The 22300-nt window shown below is 43.9% G+C and overlaps 2 protein-coding genes across 2 annotated transcripts in view; one reads left to right on the forward strand and one right to left on the reverse strand.

Moving 5' to 3' along the window:
• The window catches only part of T265_01406 (hypothetical protein), a gene marked incomplete at both ends in the record, with an annotated part of 122912 nt that overhangs the window by 13390 nt on the left and 87222 nt on the right, over positions 1 to 22300 (forward strand). The window contains 4 exons of the mRNA XM_009165432.1: positions 823 to 959; positions 12825 to 12959; positions 15257 to 15301; positions 16799 to 17621. Of these exons, the coding sequence (XP_009163696.1) occupies positions 823 to 959; positions 12825 to 12959; positions 15257 to 15301; positions 16799 to 17621 (1140 nt within the window). The remainder of the gene's footprint in view (positions 1 to 822; positions 960 to 12824; positions 12960 to 15256; positions 15302 to 16798; positions 17622 to 22300) is intronic.
• T265_01407 (hypothetical protein) lies at positions 6679 to 11967 on the reverse strand (the record flags this gene model as incomplete). Its single annotated transcript, XM_009165433.1, has 3 exons — positions 6679 to 6806; positions 10309 to 10503; positions 11946 to 11967. 3 exons carry the CDS (start codon positions 11965 to 11967, stop codon positions 6679 to 6681), a joined length of 345 nt encoding a protein of 114 aa, XP_009163697.1.

Below are 22300 nucleotides of genomic sequence, written 5' to 3' on the forward strand. Positions count from 1 at the left end.
ATATGAAATGGGGGGCTGGGACACGGATGTTTGCTCGTGGTTAGATTCTATTTTGACATATGTTCAAAGTTATTCTGTTAAGCGAATGAAATATCCACCCGTTAGCAAGCTATGGACACAAAGACTGTGATTATTCAGCCGTCTTACGGACCAGTATAACCTGTTTGTTCAATAACAATGGGAACAGTTTATGTCTGTCCTTGAAACATAGTTTCCGTTACACATTAAGCCAATCAAGTTTTCGAAGGAAAAACAGATGTGTAGGGTTGAATTTTCGCTGGGCACGGCGCAAATAGGACGTTGCCTTATTTTCACCACCCAACTTTTTCCGAAAAATGAACGTCCGTGTTTGGTAATAGCCAGCCATTTACGCTGACTTTTTCCATTTAGTACATTTTTGCGCGTTATACTACCAAGTTCGTTTGAGATGAATGCATCGAAATTGCTTTTTGGATATATCCCAGAAACCCAGGAAAAAAGGACATCGGACTTACAGGGACGTTTTGGTTCCTTCGACTGTTTTACCTTATGTAGTGTTTTCACTGTAACTGCGGTGAATCTCATTGCAAGCGAAAGCTTATACTGAATCAAAAGCTGCTCGTGTAATTCCCTCAACATGTAAATGTTTGCCATCCTACTAAAAGTTTAGGTTGAGGTGATTTATTACTCTTGTACTATCCAATACAGGGGACAGCTAACACACGTGCGTGAATTTTATTCACCGTGTCCGTGCTTGTACAATATGCGTATTTATGCTACAGTATCTGTTTTCATCTTCCTTAATGCTGACTGCATATACTTCCCCACATTCTCGGTTTACAGATAGCCCTTGGAGACTGTTTCTGATTGAAGAAAGTGATCACGTGGGATTTCTTCCGGATGGAATGGAAATTCGCCGCATTAGTCGTGTATGTGCTTTGGCCCTAACCACCGCCCCCTGTGGTGACTTGACTCTTCGAGTAAGTTGATATTTGTCTTTTGACGTCATTCTGTAGCTCTCCGTTCCCTAATTTGACTAATCAGTAGCCTATACTTGATTATTTTCCTTGAAAATAGTATCTACCTTTCAGAAGGGTTTGTTAAACAATCGGTAGTTTTTAATTGGGCAGCGTTTCGCTTTTGACGCAAAAGCCTCATCAGGCCGATTGAGCAGGTTACCCAACTGACCAGGTTTTAAGGCAGACGGAGAGCCAGTCAGTAAGATCTCTTCAGATTATCGCATTAGATCAGTGTTGAGTGTCGATTGACGTCTTTTGTCGCTTGGTGTGGTTACCAAAATCTTGCATTGATTGGTTGGAGGAGTTTCAAATTAGTTCTGATTGGTTTTCGTTCCTTCGTCTTCCAGTTCAAGGTGCTCCAATTAATGATTCATTGTGGGTTCCACTGGAAGATTTTCGTCGGTCTTCGTGGGCTTGTGAGTGTTGCGACAATGAAATTGGGGAGGCGGAGGTGGGTAAGGTTAAGTGGAATCCAAATGACGATTACTTCTCATGATAATCGCACTCCAACGTGTGTTAGCTCGACTGATTTAAGACCCTTCTCCACACTCTTGCCAGTTTCATGCCTTCTATTCTGTTAACACTGGGATGCTTGGCTATTTCTACCGCCTCAGCTATCAGTCTGTGTGACGTGGACCGTAGTCCTCGCCTCAAAACCTCAACATCTAGATCTATTTTGTGTCCCGTGTCCAGTCCTTGTTCCGCAATTGCTGGGTCTTTCAGTAACGCTTGATATTCATCTGCGTATCTCGGTGGAGTGTTTATTTTTTCTCCTGTGCTCTCCGATTCTGTCCTATATAGACCTTGGTGCAGTCGTTGCACTTCATTTGGTGGACACGGCTCCTGATTCTGTTCGTAGGAGGCGATCCTTCAGTTGCAACAGTGCAGAGCGCAGAGTGTTTCCCCTCTAGAAAGCTACTCTTATGTTGTCCGTGCTTAGAATCCTTTGAATGACCTCCGATGTCCCTAGTTTATATGGAATAACAGCAGTCCCGATCCATTCCCTGTTTGGTTTCGCTACCGGTAACAGCACTCTTCTCAATAGACGCCTAAGCATGCAAGCTGGATATCAACTACCCGAAGTTTGTTCTTTAATTCGATTTGGGCCGCTGTCCGATCAGCTTCTGTGCACAGGGCTCTTATACGCCTAAAAATTGATGAGGCAATACTGACGAATACCGACTTCGGATGGGCAGACGAGAAGTTCAAAACTGCTCCAGTTTCGGTTGGCTTCTTGTACACTATGGTCCTTAGTTTTTCCCCGACCTCATGTGTCATGCAGTCAAAAATGACTTTTTATGCTGGGAATGTGAAAATATCTTAAGTCGAATCGTTCAGCAGGCGTCGTTGGTCCGACCAANTTCTGTACTTGTGGTGCCGCGTTCTCGTTCCGCTATATTATAATACGTTTGTTTAGACTATTTGTGGATCGGCAGTGAGCAAATCCTGCTTTGTTCGTTGTGGATACGAAAGCGCCACCACTTATTCTCGCGTATGTTTACTTACCAAAATTTTCGAAGTATATTAGGGGGGAAAAGGAAGACATTTTTTGTTTAGTTGCTTTGGTTAGTCCAATAGGAATATTTTTCATCTGATAATAATGCAAGTCTGTGCGCCTGCGTAAGCTCGACGCTCCTGAAGAGTGCCACAAGAAGTAAATGGATGCGGCAGTACTTTTAGAAGTAGGCAAGCATTCCGACACTGACATCGGTTGGCAGCCATATCTTGCACTTTCTCCAACCAGGCACAGTGAGGATCACGCGGTCCCCATCCTGGAAGGCAAGTAGCACCGACAGCACCCAAGCGTTTCGTGATCTCCTTCATACTCCTCTGCCAAGTCAAGGGTTGGCGACCTCTCTGTTTATGCCATTCTGAATAGGGCATGCAAAACAGCACTCTCTCCGACAAACGATGGTTTGGCATACGCAACACATGTCCCAACCAACGCAGCTTCTGGTGCAGGACACATTCTTCAATGGTAGTACCCGTTGCACAACCGGAAACGCGCTTTTAAACTGCCCCATTACGGATTCACCGATACCAACCCACACGATCTGATCATGATGGTGATGCTATGGAAGCACCGGTGATGAACCACTTGAAGATGCCTAGGGTTCCTGTACCGGAGTAGTCAGATTGGCCAGTTCACGATAGAAAGTGTTTTTCAGTGAATCGGAGCTGAAATGGACACAACAAACAAGGTCCATTCAGTATTTTCCCCAGTGCTTTTATCAACCATATTGCTCCCTGGTTCCCTGGTACAAAAGAGCTCTCAAAATTGTGATATGTCTGTTCATTGCTTTGATTCACGCAAAGTGCTCAACTCACCTGAAAGACACATTGAAAAGTTTCTTCATGCAACCGGTGCTGTCGGCCCAGTAACAAAAAAAATGGAGACGAGTGTTGCAAACATGAATATATTTCCGCGCCGCGTCATTGACCATAATAAAGGCTGATTTCGGATGTTTTGTGGAATAGCTACATCGCATGTTTACTGAAAATGACAAGAAAGTATGTACTAAAAGGTTAGGGGAGTTGTACAACCCGAACCGTTTTCAATTGAGCTGTTTTGAGGAAGACCAGCAGACACGGTCTTTCATTTTCAAGCTGGCGCTTGTGTGCTCCAACCAAGAGGCTGCACGTGATTTTCACGTGACCTCTTTTAGCGTATATAATATACCATCTTGACGCAACATCAGCGCTCCATCGTTGCACATACTTTTATTGTTCTTGGTGTGCGCCTGCAGCATGGTGAGATACACACGCCTGCTTGTCAAGCAAGCTGCCTTAAAATGTATGTCATAATTACTGTACACGGTTTTTCTCAATGACACATTGATTGATGCCACTGTTCATATCAACCTTCTGGTGTATCTTGTATTGCGGTCAACGCTAGTGACCAAGATCACACAGACTTTGAGTAGATCATGAAACGAATCAAGCGGTACGTCCAGCACTAGTTATCTGTCTCGACACATATCTTTCCTGCGTGAAACCAAACACTGGGGCTTGTGCCTACTTAACGGACCACTTTTTTAGTCCCACCTACATCGTCCACCTAAAGTATATCTGCCACTGTAACCCTACTGGTAGGTTCTCTCGGCTGGAAAAAGCACCGATGCTTATATGCAGAACGCTGGTCAAATCGTTCGGATTGCTTATGGTAGCTAGATGTCCCACGTACGTTATTTTACAGTGATATCACCAAAACTGATGGAGCTGTTAACGAAGAGTAAGGGCAAGGCTACTTCACAGACGGCTCTCTCGGACCTTGTAGCTCCTGTTGTACTTTACTTGTATGCTTGAAGGTGAAAATGAAAATTCGTTTACCAGTGAAGAGGAACGGACGGTTGATCATGATGATTGCTTGACAAGATATATAAAAGTGTTCAACGGGCATGACATACAGCCACACAACTGTATAATATCGGGTGTCAAGCATTTCATTCTTTTATATGTTTATTCACTAATGATCGCCGATAGTTTTGTGAAATTTTAGTCTGTCCCATGGTTAATCACAAGAATGCTAGGCCAAAGGGTTCACACATTGCATTCTCTTGTTATGGCCGTGTGACCATACATAGTGTGACCTCAGACAATGCGAAGTAACATGATGTGTGCATTTACTTGATGGTGCGCTGTGTGGCATATTGCTAAATGGTCGATGCGATATGGGCGATCCAATTTAAGCCGCGGCATTTTTCAAGGAGTTCTATTTCGGGAACTGGTTTGCAAACCTTTCTGGACCTTAACGAGGTGCTTCTTCTATGGAGCAAAGCTAGTTAAAGCAGCTGGGTCCTTGCCGAAGGAGTGGGAGTTAGTCCTGGCGGTGCGGTTAAGAATTCATCCTCCAGAGGCTCTAATGGAGGTTGACTTGATGTTCAACAAAGTCGTTTCAAGCAGCTGATTGTGGTTCATTCCTATCCCCAGAGATAGCTCAGTGCTTGGGGCGCGGATTTACTGACCGGGAGGTCCGTGATTCAAACCCGACATCTGTCTTGATTTCCCCTGTCTAGGCTTGGGCAACCTGGCCTGGCAGCTGGGCACCAAAAGGGTGTTACAGCTGAACGATAATTTTACCAGTCTATTGGCTCGCTTTTTTCGCAGGAAAATAAGTCGTCTAGTGGCGTGAAAGAATTATCAATATCCAATGGTGATACACTATCACGTATTTATTGGAGAATCCTCTTTTATCTCGACATCCTCCATTACGTGTTGAGGGAACTGCAATGTACCTCAAACTTATCTTCCTTTCCTTTGGGCTAGAGCAGAACCGTTAGTACAGCCTCCTCTCTTGCCTTTTATCCCAAAACTTCTCCTGGATCACGCGTCTCGTCATGGGGATAGGAGGAAGTTGCAGTCCATGTGCTGTCCATGGTTTACGTGGGCTGGAACTGGCTCACACCTAGACAGGAGGACGATTGGGGTCCTTAACGAAAACGTTTGGCTCAAAAGCCTAACCGCAAGGCAGCAGTGTTCGGCGGGAAATGCAAATGTACTACAATTTCTATGGAACAAGTCGCTCTATGTTCCAACCCACAGCCGGGAGGACCGGGTGACTGTTTTTCGGACCTCCGACCACTAACCAACCTGATGTGACCAATACGAATAAGATCGTACGCTGGCAATGATGAAATTTCATATGTATCTAGATGTGAAAGTGGGATAAAAACCTCCATACAGTCTATAGCAAATCCGTAATTATTCACTACCTTTCCATGTCCGTAACAGGATGTGCATAGTGATTGTCAGCCTAATCGTCTGTGGTTACAAATCGGAGTTTCTTTTCCGTTCAGCGACCCTGGAATAAGAAGCATGAAAACATGCCCTATCAATCGAAAGGAATGGACAATTATTGGCAACTGGATAATTTGATAGTCATGTGTTTTATTGTGTCCCTCAGCTTCATTATTTGCGATATAACTCTGTGCGTGTCCAAGCTTAAATATCGGTCAAATCAAAGCGAATCTGGTCAAAAATAGTCCGCTGACATAGCATCATAGTGCATGACCGGATTTATGACATGAACGATAGTCGATAGTCGATGGCATCGGACGTTTCTCGCCTGCTGTTTTTTGTAGTTAAATCAGTGGGTTGGGAACAAGGAGGCGATTCTCTTCGGTTGGTTAATGTATGTTTTCTTCTGGTGGGCGCGGTTTGTACTGGAAAAAATCGTTATCCCAAAACTTTTCTTCTCTATGGGAACATCTCTTTGTAAAAGTGTAATTCCAAGAGAAAAACCCCGCCAGGATTTTGTGGGGTCTTTGAAGTGGAAGTATGAAATGGCTATCCTGATGTACCGGAAAAGGCAAACGAATGTGTCGCGAGCCGTGCCGAACATAGCTGAAATCCATTGGAGCTTGTCTGTATCGATCGGGTAGCCTGTTTTTGAACGGACATGGGTAATAGTGGCACACTCTCCAATCCATGCGTCCGTATGTATTGGATTCGCTCGCCAGCTAGAAGTACCCGCATATACTTTTGTCCAACGGTTTCCGATCACATAAGTCTGCGTGAGTTCAGATCTTTTACTTCTTATTTTTACTTTATTTGTGAGCTGATTGATTTGACTCTACTTGTGCGATTTTTCGAGTCACTGCGCTAGGATGCGGTGGTCGCTCATACCAGAGCCGTGGTTAGAACCAGCCTAAACCATCTGCCTAATAGATGGCTCAAGTGGTTAGAGCGCGAATTTACTGACGGGAAGGTCCGTGGTCCGAACCCGTCCTGCCTCTCGACTTCCTCTGTCTAAGCTTGGGCAACCTGGCAGTATCCCAGCCCTCGTACTTCCTTCGGGTGGCACGGCAGCTAGTCACCGGAAGGGGGTTGCAGTTGAACACCCCTCACTTCTGAGCTCACATGCGTAACAGAATTGTCGGAAATGGATAATTGATTGAACCCTTCATATCTAATATCATATTAATAGTCTTTCGCATGATTTACGGCATATCGGCCTCCCAGGATCGAAATTCGAACAGGAAATATACGACGTTTTGGCACTCCGCCAGAAACCAATTCAGAAAGCTCTGGAGTGACAGTTTAACAGGCTGTATTATCTGTCCATGTACGATCTAAATTACTCGTTTCTTTGTTAAGCCCATGTGGAATTTGGTGCGCCAATATATCAGCCGTTTTATGAAGGTTTACTTTTTAGCTTGGAATCGTTACTTCATGTCCGTAATGCGCGGTAAAATGAATCAGTGATTAGTTCTGATTAGTTTTGATATTGCTTCTTCCACATCTCATGTAATGCTCCGTTGATCTATGGTTGGAAGGTATCCCAACGACTCATTCTGTCCGACGTTAGCTGCTGTGCCCAAGATTTTCTATGGGTCAACGACGTGATCGCCTAGCTATTAGGTCCATGGTTCCAATCTGACCGGGACATTTCACTTCATTCCATTCAGACTACTTGCCAGCGTGTGCGTAAAATATATGGGATTTCTCCCCACACAATCCTATTCAGTGCCTACTCAGAATAAGGGAGTTGCAACTTGAGCAATTGTCATCCTCCATGGGTAGTTTTGGGCGACGGTGGTTACCATCCTTGTTGCTCATTCTGGTCGGTGCGGAGGTCCTGACCACGTTGTCCGTGGTTTGAATTTACCAATAAAATCTCACTTCGCCAGCCTTTTCATATCTTGGCACTTGTGCTCATTGACGGTTGATTGGCCACTGGATGAGTTGTTGTCGTCCTGTGCAGACTGACCATCCATGTTTAGTCACGGACAGTGACCGCAAAGAGCCGTTCAAAACTCGCATGTTTTGTCGATTGGTGTTCTCCGGGAATAGCATCTCTCAGTTCATGTTCTTGATCAATCGATAGGTGACTGAAGCTCCCGAAATTTTTTCCTAACGGTACACACGCTATTCGGTTGATATTGGTTGACATGAACAATGGTCAACTGTTTCACGATTTGTTAAAGAATAAGCTGTTTACCATACCATTCCCAAACGACATCTCAGTCGGTTCTGAACCTCTCTAATTGATTGAATGGTTGTACTATCATGGGAATATAATTCTCCTATCTCCGGGATGTGAGTTCTTCAAATTAATGCTTTTAAAATCGTGCTCCGTGCTGAAGGTATACTTTGGCAATGGGTCGTTGATCTGTTCCCCAAACTCGGTGAACAGACGAACAACTAGTAAATGTACTCAAGCTACCAATATTTCAACACTACCAATGAAAGGAAGAAAGGCCTTCGCTGCGGAGTTCCTTATTATAAAATGCCAACTGACCAGTTACAGACTACTGGACTACGGCAGTGAAGCATCGGTGTTGAACACTGATGTCATGCTGTCGATGTTGATGATGATGATGAAGATGATGGACAGGGAAGCAAAACTCTCATATGCATCTTGTTTACGAAAACTGAACATCCATCTTCTCTTGAACGCGTCTTCTTGAACTTTCCTGGATATTCATTGACTGTTGCTCAAATCCAAGCAAAGCGACTCCACGAATTCCGCAATATATCTCCCTTTTTAGGAGACACAAAGCGAATTTACAGGAAGAAAACATACTACTCGTATGTCTCCCTCGCCAGTAGTATCAATGTTACACCAATACTTCCGTGGTGACTGTGGTTAGGCATGTTTTCTAATGTTTGGTGTATACATGCATGAGTCTGATCGTCCAATTAGCCGTCCTAAAGAATTGAATGCCTGAAAAGTAGGCCTGCACGATTTTCGTTATAATGCTTGCAATCACAGTCTTTTGACAATCTTTAATCAATATCAAGGTTAGTTCATCCATAAACATAGAAATGATGCTTGTTTGTAATAACAGCGTACGTTTCCGTGAATTAAGTGTCTTCAGGTAATACGGTAGCAGCTGTAGTTTTTACTGGCATTGCACTGCCTTTCTAAGGATATTGTTCAGCGTCGTTTGTATGAGTTACACTTCCAAACACGATTTAACTGGGGACAGATAGTCTGTCAGCTCAACAAATGAGTTGTGCAGTGCGACTGAATATAAAGAAACCTTTTCAGTCGCTTTGCACACGAGTCGTTCGTAGATTGACGAATTTGACTATAATCCCAAATTTTTGTTACCGGTTTCAATTAATGAGTAGTTCGTCGCATGTTTATGGTCGAAAATTGGTTACCTTGGCGAAATCCTATGGTTTTTCCGATGTGACCTTATTTGACTGACAGAACTGTCCCTTTCCTTGTACACATCCAACGGCCAGTGTCTGCCTGACCTTGACAAAGCAGATGAGATATCTTTTTGGAGAGTGCAGTCAATACTACTGTGCTTATTGAACAGTTTGCATGTGGCAGTGCTTCTACTAACTTCCCACGGTTTCCTCCTACTCCGATTGCTGGAGTATGTTACGATCTCATTAGTCTCTTAAAATGAACACGAATGTCATGAAAGACGGAAACGGTGAATGCTAATCTTGACGACAGACAGTGCTTGAATGCGTTCATGTATTCTTACGTGGTCTCTCGTGTAAGTCCTACATGTAAGTGCTTAGAATAATTGACTGTGGTTCGTCGTTCCTGCTAAATTGGTCTTCCTTGTGGGCTGGATGTTTTCTCAAAGATCATCCTGTGTTATCGGTCTGGACAAGTAGCTCAGTGCAAACCATTTAGGTCATATTGTGGAGGTAGTAGATGTGGGCGGAGGTATTTTTTGGGACACATGAGCTTGCGATTGGCGCAGGCAAACGTATTTTCGCATTAGGAATTACGCCTCCACCACGATGGTCGTCATGTTAAGGATATGACGCAAAATGACTAAAAGGTCGGACCAGCATCATGCATCGTTTAGTACATTGTACAGGGGTATGGACATGATCAATAATCGGACAGCGGAGTTGTTATCAGTTGCTAGCACAGAGTGAGGCTAATACCTAGCTTTGACCAAGGTGACTTACGTTTATATCTACCTCCAATTATACACTCCATTTTCACGACACATACTTTTGGCGCATAATTTCAACGCTGGGATAATTCCACACAACTGCTCGGATGGCCTAGCTGGTGTGATCCTGTGCTGCCATGTTGAGGGTCTGGGCGTCCCCAAGTTTGCCACCGGCTCCTGTTCTGACAACCCTTACATATTTTTTTGTAGAAAAGATGGTATTAAACGAATTCAAGTAGCTTTTGCTCGTAATACATAACTCATTAGGTTGCTGAAAACTCTTCGACAGCCCGTGACCAGTTTCGCCCTTCTTTTGGCTCATCGAGCATGCGCAGTCCCCGAGTTTCCTTCATACCTTTTTTCTAATTTATCTCAAATTGCACGAAATTCGACAGCTATACCCATTGTATATCGATTTGTTTTTGTGACGGGAGACTCACTTGGAGCCCAGCTGAATTTTCTCATGACGTTTTTGAGCAACTGAATGTGCTGCACCAGGCTGCCTGCTGATTTCGTGCAATTTGGGTTCAAGTAGAGCATAAGGTTGACGGAAACTCGGAGACCGCGCCTACCGTTTGAGCCGGTAATGGATTGTCCAAGAGTTTTCAGCCACCTTATGAGTAGTGTATTCCATCCTACAATCTATCGCAATATCCCGATTATCGTGCCAGCTGTAACATGAGGCGACCTGGTATGGCACACTCAGCTGCTTAAAATCACTATAAACGAGAGATTCAGCTGGGTTCCAGGTAATTCTCCAGTTAAATCCAAACTGATATGCAAATAAGTATATTTCGCCAGCTTTTGTATGGTTTAGCACGTATTTCAGAACCGTTTATGGTTCTTACTACTAATGAGTGGTCAGATTCGTTCCCGATTTTTTGTTATCCCGTGGGAGAGTTCGGTAATCAATAGGTGTGAGGTTTAGGATTTTTTTAAGTGATAGGTTCTGGTATCTGTATAAAAAGGAGCGTTTGAGTTGGTTAATGCTTTCTCCTTCTGAAGTAATCGATCAAAAACCGTAGGCTTTGCAAGTCGCCGCAATAGACTTATCAGAAGTCCCCATCAGAGGTCTATCCGGTAGAGAATACCTCCATTTTCACTTATAGTGGGCTATTCTATGCGGTTTGTGTTACAGTGCACCTCCGAGTAGATATGACATCTTCTTCTGAGGGTCAGTGAAACCTCTTGTTATATGTGACAGCTAGTCGAATTTTTTTTAGAGAAATCTATGTGTTTTTGTTTCATCCTTATTCTCACTGTTACATAAATTTCGACTATTCAAACAGTCGACAATGAACATAAAGTGCTACCAGATGCCCAACTGCCCATTTTGTTCGTGGAATCTCGTCATCTGGAACAGTTGCTCTGCAATTTTTTCCGAGGGTGTAAAATAAGTCTGCTATCGCTTTCCTTTGACTTGTTCACTTGGTCATTCTCAGATTTGTCACCGCCTCAAAAACGTTGTTTACATGAGAGTGGTATTCATAAATCCAATCGTCAGAACTCCATGGGTAGATGTGACCTAACACTAAGAGGTTTAACTTTCGGCTCAGTCGTGCTTGCCATCGGAACATATCACCCATGTTCGAAATCCGATGAAGCTAGCCTCAGTTGTCGACTTGTCGGTGTTTTCCATGCTTTAATTGTCAGACTATCATATACCTTAGTGACAGGACGCATTTGATGTTACGCTACCTCGGAGCGTCATTGAACAAGAATTGCTTTCAATAAATTAGACTTTCGTGGCCTCATGAGGCTTGAAATAGCATTCGGGATAGAATAATCAATCCTACCTTTTCCATTGTGGCACTAGAGTGTACGGGAAGTAATTTCAGCCGAGGTCAAGTGAAAATTCATTATAATCGTCAGCAACTGTATATGAGCTGAGTAGTGTCCGCCATGGTTTCTCGACTGAACTATCTTAACTTCAGCCCTAGAGACAGGGACGAAATATTTTTCATGTCGCGATCATCAAGAATCTAGACTATTTGACTTTACTGCCAAAAACTTGTAAGCGTTCATCTAGTGATGGAGCTCGAAAGTTCATGTTTTTGATTAACAATAATGGACTAACCTACTTTGAGGCCACGTTTCATGGTACATCTCTCGGTTTGTGGTATTTCAGGCCAGCTAAAAACTTCAGTTGTTGGCTGAATGGGCATTATCAAAAATGCGCATCCGAGATACCAAGTGGAGCTGAACTTGGCTTATGGGCATTCCGACTCTTCGTAGCTAAACGAAAACCAGTTGCCTTGCGGAATGTTGCTCGCTTTCCCAGAATAATGAGTAGTCGGACCTCTGTTTGAAAGTGCTTGACTTAAAAGTGTCGCGATTTTCTGGTCCCTTTTGTGGATTTTAGCATTTTCTGAGCAATCCAAAGGTAAAGTTCGTGGGTTAAACACAAAGTGGTTCTCTTAGAGGGGGGAGGGGCGAGATGACCCTAGTGGTTAGAGCGCGAATTTACTGACCGGAAGGTCCGTGGTCCGAACCCGTCCTGCCTCTCGACTTCCCCTGTCTAGGCTTGGGCAACCTGGCAGTATCCCATCCCTCGTGCTTTCTTCGGGTAGCATGACCATTAGGCACCGGAAGGGTGCTGCAGCTGAACGTTTTTTTCTCAGGGAGAGGTTCATGTTTGGGGAAGGAATATGAAGTGAGATTACCGTTATAGTTTTCCTGACATACGAACTTGTTTGTTCATTTTTTTGATATTCTTTTAGTGACTCAATTCTGAAACGATGCACAATTAATGCTAGTTTGCGTGAAGCACTCAGCTTCAAATGATAGGAGCTTCTCTACAGTTGATTTCGCGGGAAATGTATATTGACAACGCGTAAGCCTAGGCAGTTTATTTGGCTGCACCAGCTGGTTCGAAACACCTAAGTGAAATGTCCAACTCTCGATCTAGCCTCTCTTTACTCTCCTCATCTGCATTTCTCCATTTCGCAATCCACAGCCGTGCAATCTTGATCATCCCGAAATTAGCAAGCGGAAATCCACAAATCCCTTGACGTCGAGTGGCCGACGACCCCTCATCCGCCAAGTCCAGCGACGCCTGCGAGACGCTGCAGGTGCTATGGATTATAAACTGGTGAGATTTCACTTGTCGGCATTTTCGTGTCCATTATTTGGCGATGCGCTTCCCTAGTGTTTGTTGCGTTTGTTGATGTGCTCGATGAGCTTGGCAGCCTACTTGCAGACTTTCATGCCGAACAATCCGGACATCATGAAGGGTGTTACAGCTGAACGATTTATTTATTTATCGGAACATCGTCAATGCGCGGCTAGGGGCTGCCCCTCCTTGGTTCCTTTCGTTTTGAAAGGTGTTTTGGACGCGACCTCCTTATTTTAATGTCATTGGACAATTTACGAATTGCTCCGCACTTTTGTCCACATTCCGTGCATTCGATTAGTTTGTGGGGCGGCTTCGTTCCGTTAGACTTTGTCACTGGTCTGATTGTTCAGTACAGGCTCTAGGGTATTTGCATTTTATCTTCCTTCATTTCGATAAGCTATTGTGATACCTATTTTTCTATATGATCTGGTTAGGCGGTCCCCGATTCGCATTGCGGTGTGACTTGATTTCCTTGGCCTTAACTGGTTGGTTAAACGTCTTGGCCTCCTTAATACTGTTTGATCCGTTCAGATGACTTTCACTATTCACGTGATTTTGAAATCACGTCCGCGCACCAATGTAGAGACTTGCACCAATTTACCTTAGCACAATTTGGGCTTTATACGCGGTCGAGTCAGATGGCCAACGTTTCCTGATTTCTACGCAACAGGGGTTTGGGCAGGCACACACGTACATCTTCACAGGAGCTGCTATATTTCCTAGTTGAACTGTGAGCGCCTCCGCAATTAGTCCATAGTTGTTATTCGTAACACAATAAGGATAGACCCGTAATTCTTACGTTGCCAGTAATAGCTGGATTTGATTACTTAGAAATGCATCAAATTGTTTTCCAGTAGGGTACTGATAATCTTTTACGTGCCACGCTAGGATGTTTCTTGAGCTGACTCGTTGCCGAATGGTTTCACTACGGATGGCACTCTCTTAGGGATAATCGCCCTTCAAGCAACATGTTTCGTGTCGTGGGTGTTTTCTTCATGATTCTTTGCACCCAATCCACATAGAAAGAATCTATTTCTCCGATATGGCCTTAAGAGAAATGACGGAATTTCCAAGCTTCCCAGTTTTTCTGGGAGCTGACATCTGAAGATTTTTTAACAGAGGTAACAAAGAAGGAATGTCAGGTTTGTCGGATTAACAAACACTAAAATACGTCTTACCAAATAGCCATGGTCTCATTTTTAACTCTGAAAATTAGTGCCATACAGTCGAGATCAAGATCGTGATCAATATGGTTCAAACGTGTGGCGCCGTAAAGTGGGACTGTTCTTCTGTCTTTGAGTCCGTAATAGTTAAAATTGTTTTCTTCATTATATTCGAATGTACCTTAGTTTTTTGTTTTGTCATTTAGTTCTTTTTCCAAATCAACTTGTCCTTCTTGTGATGCAAGTGGTAAGAACCTGCCTCCGCTACACGAGGCTCATGCTGATGTAGTGTTATTTTCACAAGTGACCAGTATACGTGCGTATTACGAAGGTGAACCACACACTCCATTTAGGGTGCAACTTTCTTCGATTCTTGCCGGAATCGCTCATTGACTATTTAAAATCACAATGACACTTAACAGTGAACGATAATTATTGGCGCCCTAGATAACATAGTTGTTTTTTTGTGCGTTTCTTGATCTGGTCAGTTGATTGTCAGCGTTTGTTCTCCAGTCGAATGTGGGCTGTCAGCACAATACAGTGGTGTCATCTCAATCGGTGACGAGAATTTCGCCTCCTAATCGCCCAGTTGAGGGAGCGAACCAACTGCCAAGGATGTTTTTTCGTTTTAGACGCCGAATTACTTTGAAGGCTCAGCTCGGTTTAGTCTTCAGTTGCATTCTCACAGGAAAACTATTGTATTGTAACCATATTTCTGCTGAGCGGGGGGCACGTTTGTGCTTGGCGCGGCCATTGATTCTGGTAAACATTCAACAGTACCACTAGTTGTGAAGGCTAGAATCCATCACCCGCTGGGCACGTACTGCTAGTCGATTGGATGGTTCAAATGGAATAATGTGGCAACGGGAACTGTGTTGTTCTAGTCGCGTGTTAGCAGTGGTGCCTGCGTTTCGACGTCTGGTTGCTGCCGCTCGTGCTTTCCATTTAGGCGTTTTGCTTTCGTACTACCGACATATTCGTTAGTAGTATAGATCAGAAGCAGTATAGTCCACGGACTAGGCTCCATACCTGACTTTCACGGTGTTTGTGTTCTCAGTTGTCGTTGGGTAGTACGGCTTACGCAGGATTCTGATTTTTTCGTTTCGACAGTCTCATAACCGTCAACGAATAAAATATGAGAAACGAATTCACGAGGTGAGTTGAAATTTTGTTACCTGCTTGTTGGTCTATATTACGTCTTCCCAGTAGTCCATTGATCGACCGCCTTTCTGAAATTCAGGAGGTTTGATTGTTTTTTCGTTAATGTCCTATACACTAACTAACCTCGTGGTTTTTAGCGTGGCTCTTTATAGCTCTGGTTGAAGTGGAGTTTTGTTGTTCAGGTTTTTCTTTTTTCATTACATCTCGTCAAGCGTTGAAATTTGGCTTATGTGCGATAATATACACACACGTTGGGTGCATTGTCTACTTTCTCTGTTGGTCTGCCTAGTACGACACTTATCAAAAATTTGAACAGCGGTATCACTTCAATCTCGTTACCACGGCATCATCCATCATTTTGAGTTCTGCACAAACAACTGAGTATACTGGTTTAGTAGATTTGCTTCACCGGCGAGCCACTTTTGCATTATATAACAGACGTTTACATTCATGATCGAAAGAGTCTTTCGAGCATTCTTGCAATTATTGTTCTCAAAGAAGGCAATTAGTAATTCATCCGCGTCGTCCATACTAGGTTTTCAGATCTCGTCTGGCATCATCTACGTCGAACACTTGGTTGCCCTCTTCAAATTACAAACGAGGCGGACACCAAATCATAACTATTTTAAGCACGTTGGTTTGATGGAGAAGGCGTTCATGGTAGTCTTTTGCCGAATGTATTGTGGCATAGATTACACCACAAAGCGCTAGTATCTGCTGTCTTAGCGAGTCCATTCACAGTTCTGCCCGATGAGATGGAATATGGAGGTGAGGTGTTTGAAATGGTGCCTAAAGAGAGTGAAAAAGTTGCTTTTGTCATCATTAGGTGATTGGAATGCAGTGTTTGTTTTCACTGAGCATGGATAGCGATGTTGTGTGATGTGGCTGATTCTCGGTGTATTCTTCCTTGGTATGTTGTACACCCATATCCCTTGTTCGCTGTTATCACGGTCGTGCGTCGTTAGTGCATTCACGGTTCTGATGAATGCCATTATGACAGCATTGACTCGGTGTCTGAGTGTGACGCTGCTGTCGAATTTTCCATTGTTACCTCTGTCGGGTTCACGACATCACGTAGTATTTGATGTTAGAGGCACATCATCATTTATCTCAAAGTTTTCTTCGGAAGAAACTAGCATATGTTCAAGAGGTGACCTTTTATGGACTGTCGTGCGTATCTGGTCTACCGTGCCACTGAGAATGCATTTCGGACGTTGGATAGACTCTACAGACCCCAATCACTGCATATTTGGTTAGCGACCCATAGATGTACAATTAGTGTCATGATTGAGTGGCTTGAATGTTCCTTACCTGACATCTTCCATCGGCTTCTAGTTGCACACTACGAATAAATTTCTGTCCCGATATGTACCGTGGTCAATGTATTTAACAACTTTTCGCGTTGTTCTTCTGGATTCTCCTCAAGTTTACGTCCCACACAGGATGGTCGGTGAAACCACCAATTATCAACATTGCCTTCTTTCGTTGTAGGAATTAGCTCGTTTGCTGCGTTTGGAAGAAGATTCTTTCTTTTACTTTTCCCCTGGTGGTGGAGACGTAACCAATTGGACTCAGTCGAAACTGGCTCCATCTTATTGGACAGGCATTTCTCCGTCACCTGATGATCCTTCGGATACGTCAGTCCATAGACAACCTGTTTGGCGGCGTGCGAACTCACAGTTTTTTTGGAATATCAACCTACTCTCAGAACCTCTTGCGGATGCAGATCGTCTGCTAGCTGCAGAAGGCCTCCCTCCTTTCGGCCAACGGTGCGGTCAGAAAACAAACTGGAACGGTCGATTGGTTCAAATGATCTCAGATTTGGAGGGATTATTTCCTCCGGTTGTGCAGGGCTATGTAGAGGTCGAACGGATTCCCTTGAGAAATTCCATCCCCTCTTCCTCGTATTCACCCCCCGCGAGACCGAAACCAAAATCCGTTTCGCAGACTACTGACGCGCAGTCATCTGTCTCTAAACCTCGATCTGCCCCTGTCACATCTGTTTTCTATTTACGCAATCTAAGTTCCTCGCAGACTACCAACAATGGCAATCAAACAAAAATACGTGGCTTCCCTAGTCCTATCGACAAAGTCAAGCAAAGCAACGGCACGACAACCTCACAACAGTCCTTCAGATCTCCATGTCCGTCTACACTTGATGTTGAATCGTATGATAAAATCTCACCGCTGAATAGCACACACAGTTCTCCTGTACACAGTGCGGAATCTGAAATCGAAACTACTATTTCGTCTTCAAAATCAACTGATGAACTCACCGTGGTATTATTTTCTCGTCGGAGTCGGTATCGCGCCGGTGAGTATTCGTTAATCCTAGTTCACGATTATTTACCCATGTTGCCGGTTTGGCGTATTTAAAATATAGGGGTTCGATTGTGTGTACCATGCTGCCGATTATGTGGTGTAGTCTTCCTCGAGAAGCTCCGTTTGGCACATCTTTATTCTAATGCAGTTGTTCACGCAGTCTTGATTGTTTTCTGAGTTCGATGCAATGGAAGACCTACTCAGGTATAGACGTAATACGCTACTCAGCTGGGATCCTGGTGAGTGTCCCGTCAAAACCAAATCGGTATGCAAATTAGTGTATTTCGCTGCACTCATCCAAAGGAAGCCAAATCCTCGGGTGATTCACTAGCAGCTTCTACTGTCAACAAAGAGCTTGCACATGATTCCCCAAGAACGTGGGATTCTGTTTTCATTGAAATGTTGACCAGTTCATTCTTCCACTGACACATCGGTGCGTTGCTGACGGCCAGCTAAACCCGCCATACAAAGGAGGAGTTCCATGGTTTGCACGCATTGCACCGAATCCTCATAAGCGCACCGGAACCTGGGCTCATCGTGTTGGTCAGGCGTGTCGCTTAGTGACAGCCCATTTCTGTGATTATCAATTAAGCTGTACTGTCCCAGATCCTAAGTTGTCAAATCAAACGTTGCTGTCTTTCAAAGATTGTCGATCACGTCGCAGAGCATCCATGGGTTGAGGAATAGTAGTGAAGGTTGGCTGTTCAACTCCATAAAGCAGATCACCATCTCTCATTCAATGACCACTGTCCAGAAAGAGTTTGTAACTTCCGTCCTTCAAGAGGGTAATGAAGCCAAAGTTTATCTTTCATAATTGAATTCGAGAGACTGAAGTCCTTTTGTTCCTTGTGATAAGCTTTCTGCTGCCATAAATCGCCCGAAACCTAGCCTCTCATTGAAGAGAACTTGGTTGGCTGGAGATGTATTTTAACGATAGACGTAGTGGCTTGACGGTTGTATGCAGTGCACAGTGTGAATAACTGAGCGCACTTGTCAACCACATCATTTCATTTGGATTGGGTTATTTTGTCTCTTATTATCGTTTTCATCTTCGCCCTGCTGTCTTCGACAGTCTTTTGTTTTCGGACCGTCAGGGGAACATACCTGGACTTTGACCGCTTCTATCACGCGTTTTGTGCTGAAATAAATTGAGGATACTCTCGATATTCGCTTATCCTCATCGTTATCCATGTTACCCACGATCTCGTATCTGGCGTACCACTCCCAGTCACAGGACATTGACTTTCAATTTTTGGGCAAAGAAGTGAAGTCCGCTAAAAGCATCTACTGAAATTTCCCTAGCATCCCTTCCAGCACCAAAACAACTCGATTGACATGAGCGAACATAACGCCAGTGTTGTCGGGTTTACACCGATGTTAACAGGTTCACAAAATTTGCTGGCATTTCGAAGGTGTCTTACTATTTTTGCGGAAGAAACTACCCATAAAGTTGCTGAAAATTTTTCTACAGCCCACTACCGGTTTCACCCTTTTTCGGTCTCACCAGGAGGGCGGAGTCCCCGAGTTTCTGTCAACCGTATGTTCTACTTGAAACCAATTTTCGCGAGATTCATTTGTATTCCAGTTCAGTCTTCGTGGGAATACCTAAACACCAGCCGAAGATTTTTTAAATGATTTTTCTTCCCATACATACGGAAAACTCGCAGTACTTCTCCAAAAAACTAAAGGCAGAAAGCCTATTTGGAAAAGGCGTTACGTCACTTTTACAGTTGCATTTAAGTAATTTTCACGAACCAGCCAAGTCGTCGATAAAAACCAGAAAATACATGCCTTTCCCCATTCATACGATCAAACGGTACTGATGTTTTAAACATTTACTACTGGTAAGGTGAACCAATTTAGCTTTCTTGGGAGACTCAACTAAATCCCAGCTCAATTAATCGATTTATGATATTCTTCAACTAAATGTGCTTCACAAGGGCCGCCTCGTGCTTTCGTTGGTATTGTGTTCAAGAAATCTCGTAAACCGGAGGGAGGTTCGCCTGTCTCCCGTGGAAACCGAATTGGCGTGCAAATGAGTGTATTTGATGAGTGTGTCACTACTGTTTGTCACAGGTCAGTCAACTTGAATGAATTTTTGAGGGGTAACTTGCTGTAGTTACATTTGAAACAGTCGATTTCTCTCCTTTCTAGTGGCTAATTCAGGGCTACCGTATTCTGATGGCACTAGATGGCAATACCGACAACTTGCCATTATTGGCGCTATTCAGTAACAAGACCGAACGTATAACTGAATTTCTTGTGTCTGCAAAACCTGTGAATATGTCCTTTTCCCTGAAGTTTTTTTCAAACGTTTGCGCAGTACTTGCTGAATTCCTTACCCCCCGAGTTTTTTTAACGTTGCCAGTAGCAATCAAGGTCGTTTATCGCGGCTTTCGCGTCGTGCCGCTGACTGATGACGGTGAGCATTCTCAATTTTTCACCGTGTTTATCTGAGAACCATGAACATGGGCCTTATGAGAATAAATGCAAATCGCTTTATGCTAGTTGCCTATCCGCTCACCGTTATCCTATAAAATAACACCACTCGGTCAAAAGATCTACATGCCACCGATTCGGCAACTCTGGATTGTGACAATGAGCTTGGTTCCTGTATCAGCTACAGCTTCTTCATCCACTGAAGGGTTCGCGTTAGTCAGATTTGCGAACGTCAGAGATGATCTTTCGCAATCCTGGACAACAATAACTCTGAGGACGTCGTACTTACTGTTTCTGTGGGCAAGAGCAACATCATACAGGCATGAGTAATCACTTCGTCCATCATAGTGCAGTCAGCGGAAAGATGCACCATGAACTACATTTCCGAAGGACAAGCAATGTCAACTTGATAGTCCAGTTTAGGCTATGGTTTTCCACGTAAAGAAGACATTCCAAAAGTCTGTGTGCAATGCTTTCCCAGTGCTAAGGGAAGGTGAAGGAGGACCGGCTTGCGTATTTACTGCCGCCGTGGCTAGGCCGCCGAGTTGGAACTTACAGGAGATGCTACGGCACTTACAACGGCTGTCACGTGGTGATGAGCGCGTGGTTTTTTGGACAAAAAGACCTATTTCCTACCTTTGTCCGTTTGTGGCGACCCTCACATGTCTTTTAGCCTTACATATAGACTGTTGATCACAACAAAAAAGACCCCATTCAGCAAAGAAACAAAAAATGTTTTGTCGCCAGACTATGTTATCCTCTGTCATTTGAGTGCATCATTCGCTATGGTACGTCTGTGTTTATAACAAAAGTATCTGGAAGCCGAAATAAAAATAAACTTTCTCCGATCTATGGTTAAAGCGGGGTTGTGGAACATAGTTTGACGGGTGAAATGCGATTGTTTCCTTTTGTCGTCATGCCAGTTTAAAACATAAAATTTCGGGGAGCGCCAAATTAAAGAACTTTATATTCTACTTACTGCGTTTTTGAAGTAGCTGGTGTTGCAATGATAACTACTCAGAATCACTTCAAGAAATCTCTTGGGATAGACGTAGTCTTGCAAATATACCTAAGTTTAATTGTTCGTTACTATGATCAGTTGGGACTTCTTAACGTGTGTTTTATGTGGTATCCATCATCAACCAGTCCGTCTGCCAGTCCGGTCCGCTACCACTTATCATTGGTTCCGGCAACCGAACCGAAGCTCACGTCAGTATGGTCAACTCTGAAACTGCTTATATCAGTCGTTTCATATACCCTGACCGTCGCTGGGATGCCTCCTCGCTGCGTTCATTAGTTTGCAGGTTTTCGTCCGTGTCTTTGCAGTTAGAACACTCATACAATTACCGAACGCATCTATTTGGTTGGTTGGGTTACGAACAACTGAGCAGGTGGTACTACCACTGTTCCTCATTCGCAGGAAAAAATGCGCGGTGCGTTTGGTGAGCGCGACCTTGAGGTGCCAGCTTAGGTGCCAAATGTGAGATGGCGAGAGAAAGCGAGTACATGGAACTTGTTTGGCAAACGTTTTTGTGCAAGCCTACAGGTTTATTTAGCTGTGGAATTCGTCCGAAAGTCACGAATCTGTCGCGAATCACCAGTCATGGATTCCGTTCAATTTGGTGATATCCAAGAGCTTTTTGGTCCGCTGGCTTTTCCCACGTATTCGTTGTTCTGTTCGTGCAAGATTAGAAACGTGTATGATTGCCTTCTAATTTCTTAATTACTAGGTACACATCTTTTGCAGTGTACGGGTGTGATTGGGATTTACTATAGGCGCTACTGCTCTCGGAACTCGCTCGCACACCTGCTGGAGAAAACGCCAATCACCCTGTGATTATGCGGTTGACACGTGCTCAGAACACCATGTGATTCGTGTAAACCACCTAATTGAATGTTCTGAAGGCAGAGCAATGAGAACACCCCCAAGCGATTAATCTTACTACACTTCCGGTCTCTGATGTACACTTTTTTGCCGGTAAGACGAGTTCAGCTGAGTAGGAATAGAAATACACAACGCGGCTAAATAAATGCGATTGTCTCGAAGCCAGTAAAGTTTCTGGAAATGAGGGATTCCTTCATGTCACGTAGCATCATTAATAGCTCGGTTTTCTCGCCACCGTACGCCCAGAACTATTTTCCTCAAATAATACATTTTAGCATATTTTCTCCAAAGACGCGAATTTTCTCATGTTCACATGTCCGGCTTGCGAATCGTCCTATGGGTATCAC

This window comes from Opisthorchis viverrini, assembly GCF_000715545.1.
Source record: "Opisthorchis viverrini unplaced genomic scaffold opera_v5_15, whole genome shotgun sequence".
NCBI lineage: Eukaryota > Metazoa > Platyhelminthes > Trematoda > Opisthorchiida > Opisthorchiidae > Opisthorchis > Opisthorchis viverrini.